General features: G+C 36.0%; 2 protein-coding genes across 5 annotated transcripts in view; one reads left to right on the top strand and one right to left on the bottom strand.

Annotated features, from left to right (window-relative positions):
• The window catches only part of LOC149540894 (catalytics), a 186,231-nt gene that overhangs the window by 51,871 nt on the left and 112,375 nt on the right, over positions 1-21,985 (top strand). For all 3 annotated transcript variants that reach the window (XM_089801959.1, XM_089801957.1, XM_089801958.1), the window contains exon 9: positions 14,349-14,590. In XM_089801959.1, coding sequence (XP_089658085.1) covers positions 14,349-14,590 — 242 coding nt within the window. The remainder of the gene's footprint in view (positions 1-14,348; positions 14,591-21,985) is intronic.
• LOC149540897 (uncharacterized) lies at positions 2,632-6,428 on the bottom strand. 2 transcript variants are annotated; one of them, XM_089801955.1, is made up of 7 exons: positions 6,082-6,428; positions 5,229-5,883; positions 4,857-5,089; positions 4,589-4,741; positions 4,040-4,440; positions 3,497-3,902; positions 2,632-3,362 (listed from the first exon to the last, which is right to left on the bottom strand). In XM_089801955.1, exons 2-7 carry the CDS (start codon positions 5,849-5,851, stop codon positions 2,782-2,784), a joined length of 2,397 nt encoding a protein of 798 aa, XP_089658081.1. In that variant the 5' UTR covers positions 5,852-5,883; positions 6,082-6,428; the 3' UTR covers positions 2,632-2,781. The 2 variants fall into 2 exon arrangements, with proteins under 2 accessions (XP_089658081.1, XP_089658080.1); XM_089801954.1 differs by lacking the exon at positions 6,082-6,428 and having other exon boundaries at positions 5,229-5,947.

The raw sequence follows: 21,985 nt of genomic DNA, 5'->3' as shown, positions 1-21,985 counted from the left end.
GATAGGAGATTAGTTGATAATGAGGGTACACAAAGAACATCATGGAATTGCCATCCCCCACATCAACAGACCCTCTCCCACCCACCTCAACAGGAGTGTCATCACCCATCAAAATAGAAGGCATAGTACACGGCTCTAAGGATGCAAGTTCTTCCTTAGATGAAGCCATGTGGTGTGAAGCACCCGAATCAAGAACCCAAGTGGATGGTGAGGAAGCAGCTGCAACAAGGGCCTTGCCCTTTCCTTTCCCTCTGTTTCTTTTGCCTTGTTAGACCCTTCATTAGAACTTTGTTAACACTGATATTATTCTTCTCAAGAATGTGTGTCAAGTGATCAATTTGTTTCTTCAAACATTTATGTTCATCATGATAGGGTCTTTTACAATAGGCACATTGGACCTTTTCTTTCTTAGGCTTATTCTTGGAAGATGGGGTATCAATAGTTGCTTTTGGAGCAACTGATATCTGATCCTTCTTTTCCTTGCTATTCTTTTGTTTCTTATCCTTACTATTGTTGTTACTACTTTGTCCTTTTTGTTCTTTTGTGTCTTAGTTGGCAGCCAAGGCATGTGACTTAGAGGACTTTAGAGTGCCCATCTGGATTTGATTGTCCTGTTCTCGAGTAAGATTGACAGCAAAATCATCTAAAGATGGCATGGTGAATTGAGTACCAAGTGCACCCTTAATAGCATAGAAGGTAGAGACAAACACATAATACTCTGAACTTAGCTTAGAGAGACTACTAAGAATCAGTTGTTCATCTTTCTTTTCAATTTCACATCGTTTTAACTGTAGCCTTAGTGATTTCAATTTAGTAAAGAAATCTTGGATTGTGTTGAAATTGCCTGGACTTAAACTAATTAGTTCATTTTCTAACATATGACCCCTCATTGAATCTTGTGTGCCAAATAGTGTTTCTAACTTTGTCCATATTTCATTTGGTGTATTCAAAGACTCAGTGTGAAATAGCAAGTCAGGAGAAACAGACAAACACAATGTTCCATATGCCTCATCACATTTGTTAAACCACTTAGGCTTATCTTCATCTTTATCAGGTTCAGTTTCAATGTAATGTCCCTGCTCAAATCTGATCTCAAAATGCTGATAAAGGCTCAAGAAATTTCATCAAACAACTCACATGCAAGGGGCATATGACTGATATAGTATTTCAGCTTGCTTTAAATGACTCTTTCTTCAATTTGCATCAATGAGAATCTTTTGCTAGAAGACTCAAAATGGATTACACAATGACCTAACATGAATGTGCAACTTATTTTGACTATATTCAATGAATATATGTACTAAAAATTATTTGCAATATGCTGTTACAACAAATAGTAATTATGACAAACACTATGAATGCAACCTACGATGGCATTAATGCACTTATAGCCAAGTGGCATTAATACAAACACTTGGCATGCATAATTATAACATTATTTATGCCAAAAAGAGAACCTACAGCCAATTGACATTTTGTCAAACAATTGGCATGCAAACTAATAAGTTGATCATGAATGATAAATACATATTCAATTACAACTATATCAGACTAGCAACTTATGTCTCCTTTATTGCATATAAAATGTCAATTACAATGCTAGTATGAAATGGCCAAGACTCTTGGCTTACATTTGCAAGAATAATACTTAAATTTGTTACAAACTTTCACCTACAACCTTACCTTCTAATATGCATCTAAATGATAAGAACAATGCATGAAATATCCAAAGGAACCTGATTGTAGATGGCTGTAATAATTTTTACCAATGCTGCCTTTTCGCTTTGTTTTTTTGGACTGCTTTTTCGGATCTGCTTTTTCGAAGTGCTTTTTCGGATCTTCTTTTTCGGATCTATTTTTTCGGCCTGCTTTTTCGGATCTGCTTTTTCAGACTGTTTTTTCGGATCGCTTTTTTAGACTGCTTTTTGTACTCAAATATTTTTTCTCAATGTAGCACAAATAGAAGACTGAAGTATCTTCCTCCTAGCTGCAATAATTCAAGTGATATTTCATAGCCTCAAAATTGCGTACCAATTGAGAGTTTTCGTTCTCAATGGTCAATTGTGACTACTGCAGAAACCTTAGGCTCCACAATGCACATCAACAAACATCAACATCAACAACAACAAATTTGCCTGCTGAGAATGAAGCCCAGGGTGCCTATTTATTCTTTTTTCTCCACTTTCTCTAGAAACTTCTAGAACATTATTTTATTTATAAAGTGACTTTATAAAATATTTTATAATTCAAGTCACTTTATTAAATTAATTAAATATAAAGTTACTTTTTAATATTTGTTTACAAAGAAACGTGAATCGGAATCGGATCGGAATCGGCAAGGCCGAATCGAATCGTGAATCGGCAATGAATCGGCAATGAATCGGCAAATTTGAAAAAACCCTTTAAATTTAAAGATTTTAACAATTTAAAACTTATTTCATGCACCCTTTATTGAATATAACTTAAGCACACTATAACATCATCAAATAGAAGTTAAAACTTAACATACATAAACATGAAACATAAAATCCATCACATACGTAACTATGTTATCTAAGATTCTAAAATGTAAATTGTAGGCTAGCTGAAGTAAATAGAAATCAAATGATCATAATGATTTAAATCATAGAATGTATGTAAGATGATCCATAAGACATCAAATCATAAATTTATGTAAGAATCTAAGATGAAGATCCATGAAAGTTTGAAATTTTGAAACATATGTCTATCAATGATTCAGTATCAATATCTGTAAACAAAATATAAAAACAAGGCTCCAGCTCAAGCCTCAGGCTCATAGTCATCATCATCCTCAACATCATCCTCAAGCTCGGCTACAGCCTCAGCCTCAGCCTTTGAGTATCCAGTCTGCCTAGTAGCAAGGCGTCTAATGTAGGTCCTAGAGGACTGTCGAGCCATATCTCCCGCATATAAGATGGGCTCACAAATGTCGCTAGGGCCTGTCTCTGTGCGTGCACGTGTGCGTCTACCAATGCCTGAAGAACGTGCTCTAGCTGCCTCAGCCTCTATATCCACCTGGTCAATCCACGCACGGTCTTCCTCAGTGAAGACTGGATCTACAACCTCTGTGAGCCACTCTGATTCTGGATCAATCTCCTCCAGAATGATCGGAGAGGAGTCAGTGCCCAAAATCTGTCTGATCCTAAGACGGAGGTTGTAATGAACGAAGACAAGATCATTCAACCTCTGCACTGTCAACCTGTTTCTCCTCTTCGAGTGGATGTGCTCGAACATGGACCAACTGCGCTCACATCTAGAAGCGCTGCTTGGCTGACTCAGAATACGAATGGCAATTTTTTGAAGTTTTGGGGTTGTGGCCCCAAACATTTGCCACCATCTATCTGAAATAAGGGAAAATAAAAATAATTAGTCTCATTTACAAATTACAAATTACAAGTTAACTCTAAAATTACATAATCAACTTTAAGTTTAGAATCTAGATTCATGAACATTGGAAATATTATTTAATTTTTACCTGGCTGTATTGTTTCCCGAGCATCTATGGCTACCCTGCTAGAGAAAAGTGGCCCTTCTTTATTATTGAACTTATCAAGCTCAATAATTGCAGCACTGCTATCCTCATCAGTACTCAACCTCTGGATCACTGTATATAATCCGGTGAGAACCTCCTCATCCGCCTTGAAGTCAGGACGGAAACGAAATGCCGAATTCAAAAAGTAAGCTGCTGCATGGATGGGTCTGTGGAGCTGATTCTGCCATCTCCTATCAATGATGTCCCAAATAGGGGCATACTTCTCCTGCACTCCTGCATACTGAGCTTTAATGGCCTCCTTGGCCCTATCCATGCCCTCATATATGTAGCCCATAGAGGGCTTCTCCCCATCAGCAGTTCGTAGGAGAGATACAAGAGGCTCAGTGGCCTACATATAAAGTAAAACAAAAATTTGAGTCAAAACTTAAACATAGAATAATTCAATAATATAAGGTAAAACTAAATCATTAAACAATTAGCATAGTAAACTGTAAAATATTAAATGTTAAATTGCAATAAAATTACCTTAAGTATTTCTCTAGCAGGTTTCCAAAAACCATCATCATCAAATATGCAATCCACCACATCTATCCCTGCAGTGGTCGTAGCATAGGAAGATGAAATCCACTCCCGCCCAACAAACATGCTCCTCAAATCATCCCTTGATGTCAACAAGGACTGCAAGGTGATGAAATTCGAGGCAAACCTCGTGATCCCTGGACGAGCTAACTCTTTGTCTCCTGTGTACTTCCTCATTGTGCTAAGGACAAATGAATGATTATAAATAAACTTACATATGTTTTTTGCCCTTTCCACACATGACTTGACCCACTCAAGTTTGCCAATTTCCTCCAACATGAGGTCAAGGCAGTGTGCTGCACAAGGGGACCAAAATATGGTGGGGTGCCTCTCCATCAAAAGTTTGCCTACAACAATTTTAAGATAATTAGAAATTCAAATTTCAAACATGTTAGAACTTAGAACTTAGGAAACTTAGAAATTCTAAGTTAGAATTAGAAAAAGTTCAAAATTCAAATAAATTTATTTTCAAAACTTAAAAAGTTAAAAGTTTACCTGCAGCAACATAACTTGCTGCATTATCCGTCACCACTTGCACCACATGTTGTTCCCCCACCTCTGCTATAACTTCCTCAATAACCTCACATAAGTATGTGGCGTTTTTTACATGAGCAGAAGCATCAATGGATTTGAGGAACATGGTATATCCTACAAGTAACAAAACAACGAATTATAATTACTATTAGCAATCAACAAATCAAAATTTGAAATAGTCAATCACGATTCAAAATTATGTATGTAGGAAAGTAGAATGATCAATCACCTCCACAGGATACAAGAAAATTGAGGAGTGTTCTTCCCCTCCTATCTGTCCAACCATCAGTCATGATGGTGCAACCCTTTTCGATCCACTCCTTTCGGTTGTCCTCAAGCTCATGCCTCATATCCTCAACCATTTCCTCCAGGAGGTATCCACTCAACTCAGCCTCAGTTGGGGCTTTAAACCCCGGACCACAAATGGCAACTGCATCTATCATGTTCTGCCAATAAGGAGTCCTGTCACAAATAGATAATGATATTGATTAGAAATTTAGATGTCAAAAACTAAAATCATAAAACAAGTAGATATAATTAAAGTTTTACTTTTACTTTTAACTTTAACTTTGAAGATAACAAAGAATAAAGAATCAATTACCTGGCTGCAATAAATGGAATGTTGCAAAAGTACCAGAATTTGCAAATCTCTTTTCTGGCAGCATCATGAATCTCCTTGTTCAAACCCATGCCCTCAAGCGTGGGTTGGGAGCCAGGAGTAGTGCGGGGCACAAAGTAACTATCCATTCTGCTTTTCCGCACTCTAGGCCGCAATAGGTTGGTGTTGGACTCTGTCTCAGTATGAGACCGACTACCACTAACACTCACATGAGCACTAGCACTAGGATGAAAAGGAGGCCTAGAAGAACCCTCCCCAACACAACCTACGGATGCGGAAGCTGATGCAGATGCACTTGCAGATGTAGATGCGGTTGCGGATGTGGGAGCACGGGAGCCAATACCTCTTAACCCTTCAAGTTGCATTTTCTTAGTCAACTTGTCTTGTTCAATTTTTTCTAATGCCACTAAACAAGAGCATTTTGCCTCAGCGGTTTGTTGAGTGCAAACTGTGACATCATGGCCAGGTATGCCAGCAATGTGGTATTTCAATCTATAGATACCTCCCGAATTTATTTTTTCTTTGCAAAATATACATTTTGTTTGATATTTGGTTCTCCCAGGAAACTCTTCATTATATTTCCAGCATTCATCTTTTTTACCCATTGTGGAAATTGGAAAATGAAAGCAAAGGGCTGCTGCAATAAAAAAATTCATGTAAAAAATCAAAGTTTGCAACTAATAAACAAAAACTACAAAACAACAAACCCTAGTTTGCAATTTAGTAAAAATTAAAACTAAAAATAAAAAACATTCAAGATTTGCAAATGAACACTAAAAAAATTTAACAAAAAATGCATACTACACTAACATGCAAAAAAAAAACCAACACTTACCTCTTGCAAATGAGTTGAGGAGTGTTGATATTGACTCCTTAATGCTCCCAATGCAATTTATGGCCTCCCCAAATGGACTTCTGATCTCTTTGGTGCTCTTCCTTCTTGCCGGTTGGAAACCTATGGATTCTCTTTTCTCTTCTTCTCTCTCACTCTTCCTCTCTTCTACTCATACTAAGCAAATAGAAGGCTCTTTAGGGTTATAACAAAGAGGAAAGTCAACTTAGAAAGCAAATAAAACATGTGTTTTTTTAAAAAAATTGAACTTTCTATCCTTGCTGCCGCGGCCGATTTCTGGCGATACCCGATGGCGATTCTGGCGATTTTTTCCATGAATCGCCGATTTTGGCGATTCAGGCGATTCATGCGAAAAAAACGCCACCAGCGATTTCCGATTCCAAAAAAATCGGGAGCCATGAATCTTATCGCGATTTCGGCGATTTCATGGCGATTTTTGGAACTATGTTTGTTTATTTGATAACTTTATAAATAATTAACTTAATACCACTTATTTATTTAATTAAAATAATTAATTAGTCATCCTCATAAAATATTTATTATTTTTGACAACTTAATTAATTAAATTAATTAAATCAAATTACCTACAAAAAGGGGACATGATAGTCCGTCCCCCCTGAAATTGCTTTTCCTCAAGCAATTCACCACCTAGATCCCACAAGAAGTACTGCATAATGTCCCTGTCATCACCGAACAATCTTTGCAACATTTGCCCAAATTGAAACTGTCGTACCAACTCAATATCATCATCAAGTGTTGCAAAAGTATTAGCCTCAAGTGGGAGCAAGCCAAGAGACTGATCAACCTTGCCTCCAAACTTCGTACTATCATCCCAACTATTCAGCACATGCGTTCCTGAATTGTGCATCATGAATAGGTCATGTACATGAGAATAAAAAATGAAGCTGTGAGCATTCCTCACCATGTACACCTCTGAAATCTCCTCTGTGAGCCCCGTTTGCAATCCCAATGCACTAGTAGGATCACAAACACTATCAACAATGCTCATTTCAAGATTGGAATCAAGAGAGCTATCATCATCCAAGCCATAGAGTGGATTGTCATATGACCAAGCCGCTTCCACTTCGAACAATGGATTGAGAATCATCTCATGTTTCTCCTGAATCACTTTTTTCTTTCTCTTACTGTCCAACCCTCTAATAAAATGCAAGCCTCCATCTGTAATACCCCTCAATACATGCCTCCTACCATCAACCTCAAAAGACATTTCCATCTTAGGTACATTGAGGTTAAATACTCCCAAGTCCTGGAGCCACTTCATTCCCAAAACTATGTCCATCTCTCCCATGTTGACCACATAAAAATCTGAATCTAACTCATAGTTGTTCAATCTCAAGGTTAGATTAGCAACCTTTTTGGTGCATTCGAGAGTATATCCATCTGCTACTCGAACTCTGAATCCACCAAAATCCTCAACTTGAAGTCTGCATCGAGCTACAAAATCTCCATTAATAAAGTTATGTGTCACAAGTATCAAGCATAGCGATGCAATTCTGTCCATCAACTGCCCCCCTGAACCTGAATGCAGTCTCATCCTGAACATTGGCAATATATGCCATGGGAGCATAAGTCTCCTCACCCTGATTAAGTTCTGAAGCAACTTGCTGATCAATTTCATCAGAATCAGAGTCCTCAAAGTAAGCCCACATGACACAGTTCGCCTTGCTCTTCGGCCTCAAAGGGCAATCATGATCCTTGTTGTAAGGTTCCTTGCACCAATAGCATAATTTCTTCTTCCTCAAATCTTCTCGTGTCTCGTCTTCCATCATAGGTGCTGATTTCTTTTTCTTGTCTAATTGTTGGGGAGTCTCATTGCTTGTTGAAGGGATTTCCTTATGTAAGCTCTTGCTCTTTGGTGCTGCAAACTCCATGCTCCTAGCGTTCTTCATTGCCTCCTACTAGGAGGATCAAAGGCTTTTATCCATCCTCTCATAGGCTCCAATAACCCTTCCATGAATAACACCACCAGTCGTCTCTCTGAGATATTGGGAACCATTACTGACAATCTCTGAAAGTCCCCAATGTAGTTCTTCAAACTCCCAACTTGCTTGAGTTGAGCCAAATCTCTGAAGTATGATTTTGGGTCCTCCTTGTCAAAGCGTTCCACCAATCTATCCACAAACTCCTGATAGGATGTAATCTGATTATGCTGCAATGTAACCAATCCATGATACCACCATTCGTGTGCTGCTCCTTCCAAGTGCAAAGTGGCAAACGTGATGGCTTCCTCTTCTGTCATGGGTCGAAGAGCCAAGAAAGTATCCAACTTATGAATCCATGACTGTGTAGTAGATTTGCCACTTCCATCAAACATAGGTAATGTAAGCTTATTAGTAGCTTGCTTGAGATCCTTATTCTGATTCCGAGGTCTCCTCTCCTGTCGGGACCTGTAGTAGTCCATCCTCATTTGTACAAAATGATCAAAATACATGAGCTCTCGAGCTCCTAGTGTCAATCGTTGCCATTCATCATGAGCTGCCATATATACATCAGCAAAGGTAGGCTCCTCAACATCTTCATCATTCTCTTCTACTTTACGTTCTTCTCTCAAGAAGGTGGGTCGTGTAGGCCTATTTGCTGTTCTGGAAGGAGTTTTATGAACTCTAGGTGATCCCAGTGCACTCCTGTTATCCTCTTGCGCCTGATTTCGTCTATTCTGTGTGTTCATGCACTCAACCATGGTGGTGAGTGCCTGCAAAGCCTCAACCATCCGCTCTTGTCCTGTAACCATTGCTTTGTAAAATTCCCTTGTTTCCTGATCCTCATTCCTATTGTCTCTTGGTGGGCTATGCTCTTGCCTATCACCCATATTGTCTGGCCGCCTGTCAAAACCTTCTTCCCTGTCAAACCAAGCTTGCCTACGAGTGTAGAATCTGGGTGGCTGCATGTGATTGCTAAACCCTCAGGATGGCAGGAATTTAGCTCTGATACCACTGTAATATCCTTGCTCAAATCTGATCTCAAAATGCTGATAAAGGCTCAAGAAATTTCATCAAACAACTCACATGCAAGGGGCATATGACTGATATAGTATTTCAGCTTGCTTTAAATGACTCTTTCTTCAATTTGCATCAATGAGATTTTTTTGCTAGAAGACTCAAAATGGACTACACAATGACCTAACATGAATGTGCAACTTATTTTGACAAAATTCAATGCATATATGTACTAAAAACTACTTGCAATATGCTGTTACAGCAAATAGTAATTATGACAAACACTATGGATGCAACCTACGATGGCATTAATGCACTTATAGCCAAGTGGCATTAATACAAACACTTGGTATGCATAATTATAACATTGTTTATGCCAAAAAGAGAACCTACAACCAATTGACATCTTGTCAAACAATTAGCATGCAAACTAATAAGCTGATCATGAATGATAAATACATATTCAATTACAACTATATTAGACCAGCAACTTATGTCTCTTTTATTGCACATAAAATGTCAACTACAATGCTAGTATGAAATGGCCAAGACTCTTGGCTTACATCTGCAAGAATAATGTTTAAATCTGTTACAAACTTTCACCTACAACCTTACCTTCTAATATGCATCTAAATGATAAGAACAATGCATGAAATATCCAAAGCAACCTGATTATAGATGGCTGTAATAATTTTCACCAATGTTGCCTTTTCGCTTTGCTTTTTCGGATTTGCTTTTTCGGACTTGCTTTTTCGGTCTGCTTTTTCGGATTGCTTTTTCGGACTGCTTTTTGTACTCAAATATTTTTTTCTCATTGTAGCATAAATAGAAGACTGAAGTATCTTCCTCCCAGTTGCAATAATTCAAGTGATATTTCACACCCTCAAAATTGCGTACCAATTGAGAGTTTTCATTCTCAATGGCCATTTGTGACTACTGCAGAAACCTTAGGCTCCACAATGCACATCAACAAACATCAACATCAACAACAACAAATCTGCCTGCTGAGAATGAAGCCCAGGCTGCCTATTTATTTTTTTTCTCCATTTTCTCCAAAAACTTCTAGAACATTATTTTATTTATTAAGTGACTTTATAAAATATTTTATAATTCAAGTCACTTTATTAAATTAATTAAATATAAAGTTACCTTTTAATATTTGTTTATTTGATAACTTTATAAATAATTAACTTAATACCACTCATTTATTTAATTAAAATAATTAATTAGTCATCCTCATAAAATATTCATTATTTTGGACAACTTAATTAATTAAATTAATTAAATCAAATTACTTCCAAAAAGGGGACATGACATTCAAGTCTCATAGTTATCTTATTTAATCCAGCTTTCCTCAAGTGAATTGTCATGCGTGATTTCCACTCAAAGTAATTGTATGGAGTTAGGATGGGCATATTTGTTTGATCCATGATGAAGAAATGCAGAGAAGAAATGCCGAAAAAAAGAGATCCTAGCCATGACAATGCCCCACCACTTTTTATTCCATTAAAGAACTCCGCCAAAGAAATATGATTTGAAACTTTATTTTAGTGCGTTTACAACTACCACTAGCAAGAAATAACTAAGTGGTCTTGATTTCAATGCATTACAAAACCCTCAAGAAGGACATATTCTGAAAGTGAAACTTGGGCACAATACTCAAGGGAACAAATAGCACCACTGCGATCTACTCCAAAAATTATGCACTTTCAAAAAAAGAATCGCCTCGATACGAGGTCGTATGAGAAAGTTATGATCCTTTGAAGTTTCTAAAACAAGAACTGTGCAAAGTCACGATCGAGAATCTGCAATTTTTGAAAAATTTATGTATGAAAATCAAAAAACGACAGCACTAGTGGATAGAGCAATTTTTGAAAAATTTATGTATGAAAATCAAAAAACGACAGCACTAGTGGATAGAGCACAAAAAAAAAGGCAAGATCATTACAAGAATTGTTGAAATTGGAGTCCGTATGAGCAAGAATGAGGCATTTGAAAATTGTGTTCAAATCTGCGACTGCCCATGGAGAGGGGTATGGCTATAGCTTTCTGTAATTAATTCTACGAAATATACAGATTACATGCAAAAACTAAAAGATACCCAGATGGTTTTTCGGTGCTGTGAACAAAACCCAAAAAGCGTTTTTCTTGCTAATGTACAAAAGATATAGCTGTAGTGTACATCAGACGCTTTAACAACAAAAAATGGCCCCAACAACCAAGAAATGACCCCAACAACCAAAAGACGACATGCAAAGGTTGAATCAGCTACCTAAGTCAATCAATGGCATGCTGGAACTTGCAATACTGATTAAAAACACTTAATATGCAAGTTGGTTGTTAGATTTGAGATTGAAACCCTAGAGATTAAAAACGTTTTTGTCAAACTTTTCTGATATACAAGAGAAAAGCATACTGGGTTTTTCAAAAACCTACAATAAGATTTATTAGCCTCCTTGAATCTCTCAAATAAGGAAACTAAAATCTACTCTTGCACATAGAAAAGCTTTGATACCATGTTAGAATCTGAAAAGATAAATAACCCAAAAAACTAGTGCAAAGAATAGATATCTAAACTATGAATTCAAATGATACAAAATCAAAATAGCAACATAGATAGTAATGCAAATGCTAGAAGTAAAACAGCATTAAGAGGATGCAAAAGAAATCAATCCCAAATACAAGTTAGGTAGCATGCTTATATAGACTAGGAAGAGGGAGGAGGTGGCAACACCGACCAATGAGGAGCAACCATCTTTCGGACTAAAGATAGCAAAGTATCTTCCTAAGATAGTTAATGGATGCTCACATGTAGGAAGGTGACACCTCACAACCACTTACTAAATAAGGCATGCTTTATTAACCTAAGCAAGATTATTCAAAGTGTAGGAAAAACCTAGCAATATAGGGAAAAATAAATAACCCACTAGGAAATAAAAAAACTACACTAACACTAACTAGGTCATCCAGGTGGGCCCCACCCCACCAAGTGCACTAGAAGGGTTAAAAACACTACATTTTAGTTGTTTTGTCATTTGTTTGGTTTTGATTTTGTGTTGCAGCTGGTTGGAGTTTTCATTTTGCAAGAAGAGGCAGAATAGGAGCAGTAGTCTGCTTCATTTTTTCTATGATTTGTTTTCTAATGTTGAATGTGAACATGATTATGATACATTCATACTTATTACTTTATGGAAGCCCTCTAGCTTTTGGGCGTATAGCTTTGGGTATATTTAGATTTAGATTTTCAGATTTATCATATTTATCATTATGATATTGTTCACTGATATTGATATGCATTTTGACAATTGAGTACTGAAATTGGATATTATTTCCTAGATGGCATTCAAATGTTATATGTTATGGTTCTATAATGTTTAAATGACATGCGTTGTGCTTAGATTCATATGAATGACATGTATATTTGCAAGTTTCAATGTATATTTTAAAATTTCCCTATATATAGCCGTCCCCGTTTGCTGTCCCCCTTGTCCCCAAAATCGCCAAAAAAAGTTTGCCGTCTTAGAAACCCGTCCTGCCGTCCCCGTACCGGAAACTCGGGGGAACATAGGTTTATGCTGATATTTTTGAGCGAGTTTCCAGTCATAAAGATGGGGATTATAATGAGTTAGGAATGCAAGCTAAGCATTATTGGAGCGTTGGATGTCATATGGAGGCTTATGACCTGATCATCTCCTTCTGGACTTCAGGGAAAAAACTTTGAGAAGCTGAGTTCAGAGTAGTTCTCAACTGTCCTTGACTTTCTTTGTAGAAGTAGTATTATGATAACTTTAGATTTATATTGGGATGATCCTTGTAGTTTACCGTCATATTTGATAATGTCATATTTGATAGAATGTTTGTATTATTTTTGGAAGGCTCGTCTCCATAATTGGTAGTATAGCAGTTTCAGATTTGTATTTGTATGCATTGTAAGTTGTGCAGCTTACCTGCATCTAATATTATTTTAATCTTCTCATTGTATGCTCTCACCTTGGCTACATTGAGATCTCTGAGATGAAATGTGGGTCAATGAGTTTGACGAAAAACTACACAATTGAATCCTGATAGCAATATCATAATTTGACTTCCTGTCGATAGTGGTATCACAATTCGACTTGCTGTGGAAAATATCTCTTACTTATCCATTGCGGATATGTTTCAGAAAAACCAACAACAATTTGTGACATTACATTAAAATGTAAAAGTATTTTCTCATGAAAAACCAGTGAAAAAATGTTTTTTTTATGGGAGGTAGTGATATTTCTTACGAAGTTTCCAAACTTAATGTTCTAAATCTGCTCAATTCAGAATAAGAAGTAAACAAATTCTAATAGTGTTCTAGAAGTCCTCTTCCAATCACCTTCCAATCACCTAAAAGTATTTTGTCAAGGAAGAAACCATCTTAATGAGAGCTTAGTGATATTTTGGGAAAGTGTACAAATTATGCTTTCTAAAGCTGCCCAATTTTTATTTGTTTCTTGTGTCAGCCATCTTCTATTGTTCAACTTCCTGATAGTTTTGGTGTCCATATGGAGTTTTTGCTATTTAACTATATTTGCTTAATTGATTTTCACATCAGTACTGAAAAAAGAATACCTTAAATTATCACGACATTTATGCCTTGGGTTTATATAAATGAGAGTGATTTGGTTGGCAAAAGTTAAAATAATTTATCTTCTGCCACATGACTGATATTATATTTTCTATGGCTAGAAGCTCGATTAAATCTACTAGGCAAAGTGACAGAACTTATATTTCTTCTGGGGGATGTGCTGAAGATTGAGAGTAATGGAATTGAAGACTATGGGATGACCAAAACATTCCTGAATTGTCTTATGTGAAAGAATATTAAATCCTTTCATATGAGAAGATTATTAATTTATTCCAATCATTCTACAACCTTGAGTATGCCATTCATTCCAAGTATTATTCAACAACTTTACAGCACTGCATTCGCTTGAGTTCCTACTTTGCAAATGGATATCAATTTATTAGCTGTGTTTTCCTTTTCTATCTTGTTTTGTTATTATCTAGATTTTATGTTGAGGGGAAAAAGAAAGAAAGTAGCTGAACTAAAATTAATTTTAATTCTTTTGTTGTTCAAGTTGAAGGACTGTTTTGAAGTTAAAACTGTAAATGATGTAAAAAGATACAGATCTTACTTGAAAACAAGTGTTACTCAGTAAGTTGATATGATTTTTGGTTAAAAGATATTGGGTCTTTTGCATGAACATATTGCTACATTTCTTATCTGAATTTGAACTTTTTGTTGTGTTTGTAATGCTGTTGCAGTTCCTCATTTTGAGAAAATGCTGTATGATCAAGGACAACTTGTGAATGTGTATTTGGATACATTTGCTATCAGCAAGGATACCTTATATTCCTCTGTTTGTCGGGACATACTGGATTATTTGAGGAGGGATATGATAAATCATGAAGGTGGAATATATTCCGCAGAGGATGCTGATAGTGCAGAGTTTGAAGGAGCACCAAGGAAAAAAGAAGGCGCTTTTTATGTTTGGACAAGTGCAGAGGTTTGTTTACATATACCATGAGCTTTTATTTTTGTTCTTATTGGGAAATTGGTGGCCTATGTAAAGCTTGCAATTTCTTCTTTTCTGTGTGGAGTAGAATATTGCTTACTTTTTTTGTTTGAGATTGACAAAACCAAAAGATAAAGATTCTTTCAGTCAATTGTGAAAAAAGGCAAAAGCTGAGAAATTCATAAAAATGGAAAAAATGATTGTTGTGTTAAATGCTAAGTCACAAGTTTCGAGTTTGACGAGTATGGAGTTTGGCAAGGTCTAAAAAATTTGAATTTTTTTTCAACAATAAATAATTTAAAAATAATATAATATAAATCTTATAATAATATATTAAAATAAATAAATAATAATAAACAAACATACCAATATTATTATTTTACTACTAAAAGAGTAAATAAAACATACATAAAATACTTATGTTTTCTATTAAAAAAATCTACTTAAAAGATATTTTACTATTGATAAAGAAATAAAAATAAAATAATATACATTGTAGTAAAGTTATAAACTATTTTAAACCTAAAAATGAAATGCAAAACTATGAAAGCCTAAAAATGAAATGCAAAACTTTGTTTGTTGCTGCCGGACTTGGTAATGGCTGCTGCCACTGAGAGATCATTGGGAGCTTACAGCAGGTGAGATGACGGGCTGCAGCTATCTTCTAACTACCTTACAGGGACCAACAGCCACTAGATGCTGAACATGGACGACCAGCAGAGATGGAGGACAGGGATGAGTTTAGATGTTAGATGCAGATGATTTCAGACGGTAGATGCTAAATGATTTCAGTCTTCAGATGCTTTGACCCACCATGCAGATGATTTCTAGGATGCAACAGACAATTTCCCAGCCATCTTTCAGTAACAATTTTCAGAAAAAATGATGCTTTTTCCGAATACAAAAAACTGTTTATAAATGTTTTTTTGCTGAAAACCGTAAAAAATACATTTTCAGCAAAATGATTATCAAACTGCTGCTGTACAAATTTTCTACCAAATTTCAGCTTTTTTTTTCATTTTTTATGTGTTTGCCGAATTTTGAACTTGAAGCCAAAAATTTAACAAACCCTATGACTTGGGCTAAATATGAATTGTGAGTAGGGCCCACTCTTGTTATTATATAATATAATTAATCAAAAGCTTAAGATGTCAGATGTGGTTGGAATATTGCTTCATGAGGTATCTTTGTAAGAGTTCGTTAGTCCAAATATTAGAATATCATTTGAATGTGTGAAGAATTATTATGCTGGATTATAGTATTCAAGCTGTTAGAACAACTTGTCTATAAAAAGAAATGGTTATAAGAGGTTATGTTTGCTTATGATTTAGGATCCAATATTTTTTTTTTACCATTGATAAGGTTATGTTTGTATTAAGAATAAACTGGGTTTCTGCATTCACTCGAACTAGGGGATGTTATAGGAGAACTGCATTTCCTAGGGAAACAATACAACCAAAGAAAGATCTATTAACAAGTCTGATCATTAAGAATCACAAATTTCCCTATTTTTTGGATAGGATTGTAGAATCATATCAAAACCACTCCCCTTCGTTGTCTTCTTGTCTTTTCCTTTTCACAACTTGCCATCCCTCTTCGATCCTTCCAAATTCCTTATATGATTCAAGGCCTCATCAATGACAGGCACTTTATCTCTTTCTTGATAGCCTAGACTACAATCAGCAGCAGTGCATTCATTCCACAAGCTCTCCTACCTGCTTACATTTGAATTAGAGCTCATTCTCAAGCCCTAAATCTGTGTGTTGGTCTCTACCTTGCATTCTTCCTCCTGTTTTTTTTGTTGCTTTTGATTGGGACTTTCACAAGATTTATCCACCTCAGTTTTCTTCGAGACCTCCTTGCACATAGACTGTCAACTCACCTCTACTCTACTCCTGTTCCTGGTCTCAAGTTTTCTTACATAATCTGGGATTTTTTTCCCTTATTAGCAGCCTCTTCATCATTTTTAGCGGCCCTCTCTATATTGCAATCCTATTTCTTCTCCATCGAGTAGAATTTTAGGGATGAATCCTTCCACCGAGTTGCTTGTTTAACCATTCTCTTCTTTGGACAATTTTCAACCACATGCCTCATTTGAAAACAACCTTTGCATTTGAAAGGGATACCTTCATAGTCCATTGTTTGAATCCACTCACCGCTTCCCAATTTTAGGGACACTTCCATTGGGACAGCCTTCGTAACATCCACCTCAACCAAAATGCGAGGAATAGTAGAGTGAAAAAGTTTTAGAGAATTCACATCCATGCCCATAAAATTATCAAAGGAGCTCTCAGTAGGTTCAAGATAAGAATCAAACCAAAGTTCTAATAGGAGATTTGGGAGTTTTACTCACAGGGGAACCTCATTGAAAGTTTCAGTGGTTGGGTTGAGAGCTAGATAGTATGACTTAGCAACAAAGTGCATTTATTCTCCCAACTGCAAATGGATTCACATAAGCTTTTCTTCCTGTCCAACACATTATCGAAAGACAAAATAAAGAAATCATTAGCACTTGGGTAAATTCAAACATTACCCTTTGAAATAGGGCCCCACGTCTTTGTATCCAATTGTGTATCTCCCCCAGGGAAGGCAAAAACCCCTTATATCTTCTAATTAGGTTGTGTTTCTATGAAATATTTTGCATTTTTTGTTACTTCCTCCTCAAGTTCTATATATAGATTGATTGAAACTTTCTGTCTCGTCTAGAAACAACCATTGCATTTGAAAGGGATACCTTCATTGTCCATTGGTTGAATCCACTCACCGCTTCCCAATTTTAGGGACACTTGCATTGGGAGAACCTTTTTTACATCCACCTCAACCAAAATGTGAGGAAAAGTAGATTGAAAAAGGTTTAAAGAATTCACAACCATGCCCATAAAATTACCCAAGGAGTTCTCAAAAAGGTTTAAAGAATTCACAACCATGCCCATAAAATTACCCAAGGAGTTTTCAAAAAGGTTTAAAGAATTCACAACCATGCCCATAAAATTACCCAAGAAGTTCTCAATAGGTTCAAGACAAGAATCAAACCAAAATTCTAATGGGAGATCTGGGAGTTTTACCCACAGGGGAATCTCATTGAAAGTTTCATTGGTTGAATGTTAGATACTACGACTTCAGTAACAAAGTGCATTTATTACGACTTTAGTAACAAAGTGTATTTATTCTCCTAGCTCCAAATGAATTCACGAATATTTTCTTCTTGTCCAACACATTATCAAAAGACCAAATAAAGAAGCCATTAGCACTTGGGCAAATTCAAACATTACCCTCTAAAATAGGGCCCCACGTTTTTGATATCCAACTGTATAGCTCCCCCAGGGAAGGCAAAAACCCCTTATATCTTCTAATTAGGTTGTGTTTCGATGAAATATTTTCTGTTACTTCCTCCTCAACTTCTCATATAGATTGACTGAAACTTTCTTGGCAAGCAAAACATATTGTGGTCTTTGCATGTCTACTATTCACCTTCTTAACTACTTCTATATTTGTTCCTAGAACCAGGCCATCATTCTTCTCTTTTTTGATCAACTAACAACCGGACCAAGCCCTACCTATATCGCCCTCCCTATAGATTCAGAGGGCTGAATCCATGCCTTTAGAGTGCTCATGGGGGCAATCTAACCAATGAGAGACGAGGAGCAAGCACCCAACTTAGAACCTTTAAAGTCCATCTCCTTCATTATACTTTTAAAATTTCTTTGCTTCTTGCCCCAAAACTACCATCCACATTCTCTTGCAAACCATCATTGTTTGGGCCTTGGACACCACTACTGCCAACATGAGAAGGAACTAGAGTTTTTGAAAGATCTGGACTTCCATGATCATTTCGACAATCAGAGATCCCAACGCAACAAACCTTTGCTTTGTTGTGAAAAGAAACTCCATCGCCTTGACCATTGTCATAGGCCTCCTTCATCGACCAAACCTCTGCATTCACGACCACCGTTCTATTAGCCTTGTAGCCATTGCCGGACCTGCCAAGAGCACCACCATTGGATCTTTGGCAGTGTTGTGATTTGTGTGCCATGAGGGGAAGGGAAAAACTGTAGGCTATGGAGCAGCCCGTAGCGACAACATCATCGTTTAGGGTACATATTGAACTAAAAAATACAATAATTTTCTATTGGAGATCTTGCCTATATGCAATATACTTTGTGCTTATTGCAACTAGTTATTTATTCAAAACTGATTTTATAGGCTTCTATGACTGCCCAAATTATTGATATGGTATCGATGTAGGTAAATATGATGTCTTTTATTCCCTTTTGTCAATTGGAGATTCTGCCTTCATGCAATGCATGTTGTTGTTATTATCACTAGTCTTTCTATGCCTTCACTCTTCCCATTGGACAAGAAAAACAAAACTTTCTTTTTGTTTGTTTGAGGTATTGCTTTGTGTAATAATATGCAGCCCTCTTCTGGCACTAATCTTTTTGCACTATTACTTTAGACCAATTTTGTCAAACAATTTGCGTAACTCCCAAACAAGATTCAAAATAGTAGTCATTCAAATACAAGTAATTGCAATGATCCAACAGAAGAATGTCTCTTTTTAAATTTCAATTTGAAGACTATAAATATGTTTCTGTCATATAATTTTTATATATTGAAATCATTTATAAACCTTGTGCTCATTTGAGCAACAACATGAGACTTACAAGCTTATTTGAGCTCCTTACGAGCAACCACACTAGAAACAACGATTGGAAGACCAAGAGTCACAACTTAGAATCCACCTTTTACAATGAAACAAATACAACCAATGGAAAACCAAAAGTCACAACTTAGAATTCCACAAAGATGTGCCTCGTGGGATTTGAACTAGGATCTCCATAATGAAAACTCATTGCTTCAACCAACTAAGATAAACCCTTTGTACATTGTCATATAAATTTCAATTTGAAGACTAGAAAAATATTGCCGACTATTGAAATGTTGCTGTCATATGTATTGTTAAAATATTGCAATTTTTCTTTAATGGTCATAGTTTATTACATAGTTTCTATTTTTGTCTTCAGTTCACGCTTGTTTCATAATAGAACTCTGTCTTTGTAAATCTATGTAAGGAGCTTTCATCAACTCTATTTAATAACAATATCGATTCACCATAACAATGCTATCAGCCTGGGTCAATGGGATCATAAAATTTTACGATTTTTAAAGAAAAAAATGAGCCTCTTGTGGGTCAATGGGATTTCATAAAATTTGGCAATTTTTTTAAGAACTTGTGCTCATTTGAGCAACAACATAAGGCTTACAAGCTTATTCGAGCTCCTTACGAGCAACCACACTAGAAATAACAATTGGAAGACCAAGAGTCGCAACTTAGAATCCACCTTTTACAATGAGACAAATACAACCAATGGAAAACCAAAAGTCACAACTTAGAATTCTACAAAGATCTCCCTCTTGGGATTTGAACTAGGATCTCCACAATGAAAACTCATTGCTTCAACGAACTAAGCTAAACCCCTTCACACTGTCATATAAATTTCAATTTGAAGACTAGTAAAATATTGCCGACTATTAAAATGTTGCTATCGTATGTATTGTTAAAATACTGCAATTTTTCTTTAATGGTCATCTTAGTTCACCTTTAGTTTATTATGTAGTTTCTATTTTTGTCTTTAGTTCATGCTTGTTTCATAATAGAACATTGTCTATGTAATTCTATGTAAGGAGCTTTAGTCAACTCTATTTAATAACAATATCGATTCACCATAACAATGGTATCAAATTGGGTCAATGAGATTATGAAATTTTGCGATTCTTTAAGAAAAAAATGAGCCTCTTGTGGGTCAATGGGATTTTATAAAATTTGGTGATTTTTTTAAGAACTTGTGCTCATTTGAGCAACAACACGAGACTTACAAGCTTATTCAAGCTCCTTACTAGCAACCACACTAGAAACAACAATTGGAAGACCAAGAGTCACAACTTAGAATCCACCTTTTACAATGAGACAAATACAACCAATGGAAAACCAAAAGTCACAACTTAGAATGCACAAAGATGTCCCTCTTGGGATTTGAACCAGGATCTCCACAATGAGAACTCATTGTTTGGACCAACTAAGCTAAACCCCTTGCACACTGTCATATAAATTTCAATTTGAAGACTAGTAAAATATTGCCGACTATTAAAATGTTGCTGTCATATGTATTGTTAAAATATTGCAATTTTTCTTTAATGGTCATCTTAGTTAGCCTTTAGTTTATTACATAGTTTCTATTTGTCTTTAGTTCACGTTTGTTTCATAATAGAACATCATCTTTGTAAATCTACGTAAGGAGCTTTCATCAACTCTATTTAATAACAATATTGATTCACCATAACTATGGTATCAGACTGAGTCAAAGGGATCATAAAATTTTGCGATGTTTTAAAGAAAAAAATGAGCCTCTTGTGGGTCAGTGGGATTTCATAAAATTTGGCAATTTTTTAAAGAACTTGTGCTCATTTGAGAAACAACATGAGACTTATAAGCTTAATCAAGCTCCTTACGAGCAGCCACACTGGAAACAATAATTGGAAGACCAAGAGTCTCAACTTATACTGCATGAATCCATGAGGTGGTTATGGTAGATCCATTGCAATTGTGGAGATATCATACATCTTTCATACCAAATTCAAGAGCTATAACATATATTACGACAAATTCTTATTGACAAGGGTTTTTACAAGCAAGGTGAATATTTACATTTATCTTGTTTCCTTTACATTTACATTTATCATTTATGGTTAATTCCTTAACCTAGTGCTTGACCAAGGCAAGCCCTCTCCCAACTAAACCACAAAATCCTTCTTTTCTGTGTTTATTTGTAGGATACTAGTTGGAGCTTACAAATCTGGAACCTGCTCTTCGGGAGCTTTTTGGAGAAGTTCGTTGCAAAGTTGCCAAATTACATCAACCTGGTTGTAGGGTGTTCTGTAATGACCCTGCTCAAATCTAATCCCAAAATGTTGATAAAGGTTCAAGAAAACACTTTGCATACAAGGGTCATATGACTGATATAACTTTCAGTTTGCTTTTATGGCTCTTTCCTTCACTTAGCATCAATAAGAATGCTTGCAAGAAGACTCTGAATTGACTAAACGATGACCTAACATGAATGTGCAACTAATTTTAACAATATTCAATGCATATATGTGACTGAAACTACTTGCAATATGCAGCTACAGCAATTAGTAATTTTGACAAACACTTGGGATGCAACTTGTGATGGCGTTAATGCACTTATAGCCAAGTGGCATTAATACAAACACTTGGTATGCAGAATTATAACATTATTTATGCCAAAAAGAGAACCTACAGCCAACTGACATTTTGTCAAACAATTGGCATGCAAACTAATAAGTTGATCATGAATGATAAATACA

The sequence above is a fragment of the Cupressus sempervirens genome, chromosome 9 (genome assembly GCF_028749045.1).
Source record: "Cupressus sempervirens isolate cs-2001-9-10 chromosome 9, ASM2874904v1, whole genome shotgun sequence".
Lineage (NCBI taxonomy): Eukaryota > Viridiplantae > Streptophyta > Pinopsida > Cupressales > Cupressaceae > Cupressus > Cupressus sempervirens.
The sequence above is the reverse complement of the archived record's forward strand: the minus strand, read 5'-3'. Positions and strand labels throughout refer to the sequence as shown.

What these genes read in the sequence shown, in the direction of transcription:
- LOC149540897 (XM_089801954.1), bottom strand. Translation starts at nt 5,902, where the DNA reads ATGAATTTTTTTATTGCAGCAGCCCTTTGCTTTCATTTTCCAATTTCC. An exon ending in CTGCTAGAGAAATACTTAAG is followed by an intron (nt 3,903 to 4,039) that starts GTAATTTTATTG and finishes CTTTATATGTAG; the next exon opens with GCCACTGAGCCTCTTGTATC. An exon ending in TCGGGAAACAATACAGCCAG is followed by an intron (nt 3,363 to 3,496) that starts GTAAAAATTAAA and finishes CCCTTATTTCAG; the next exon opens with ATAGATGGTGGCAAATGTTT.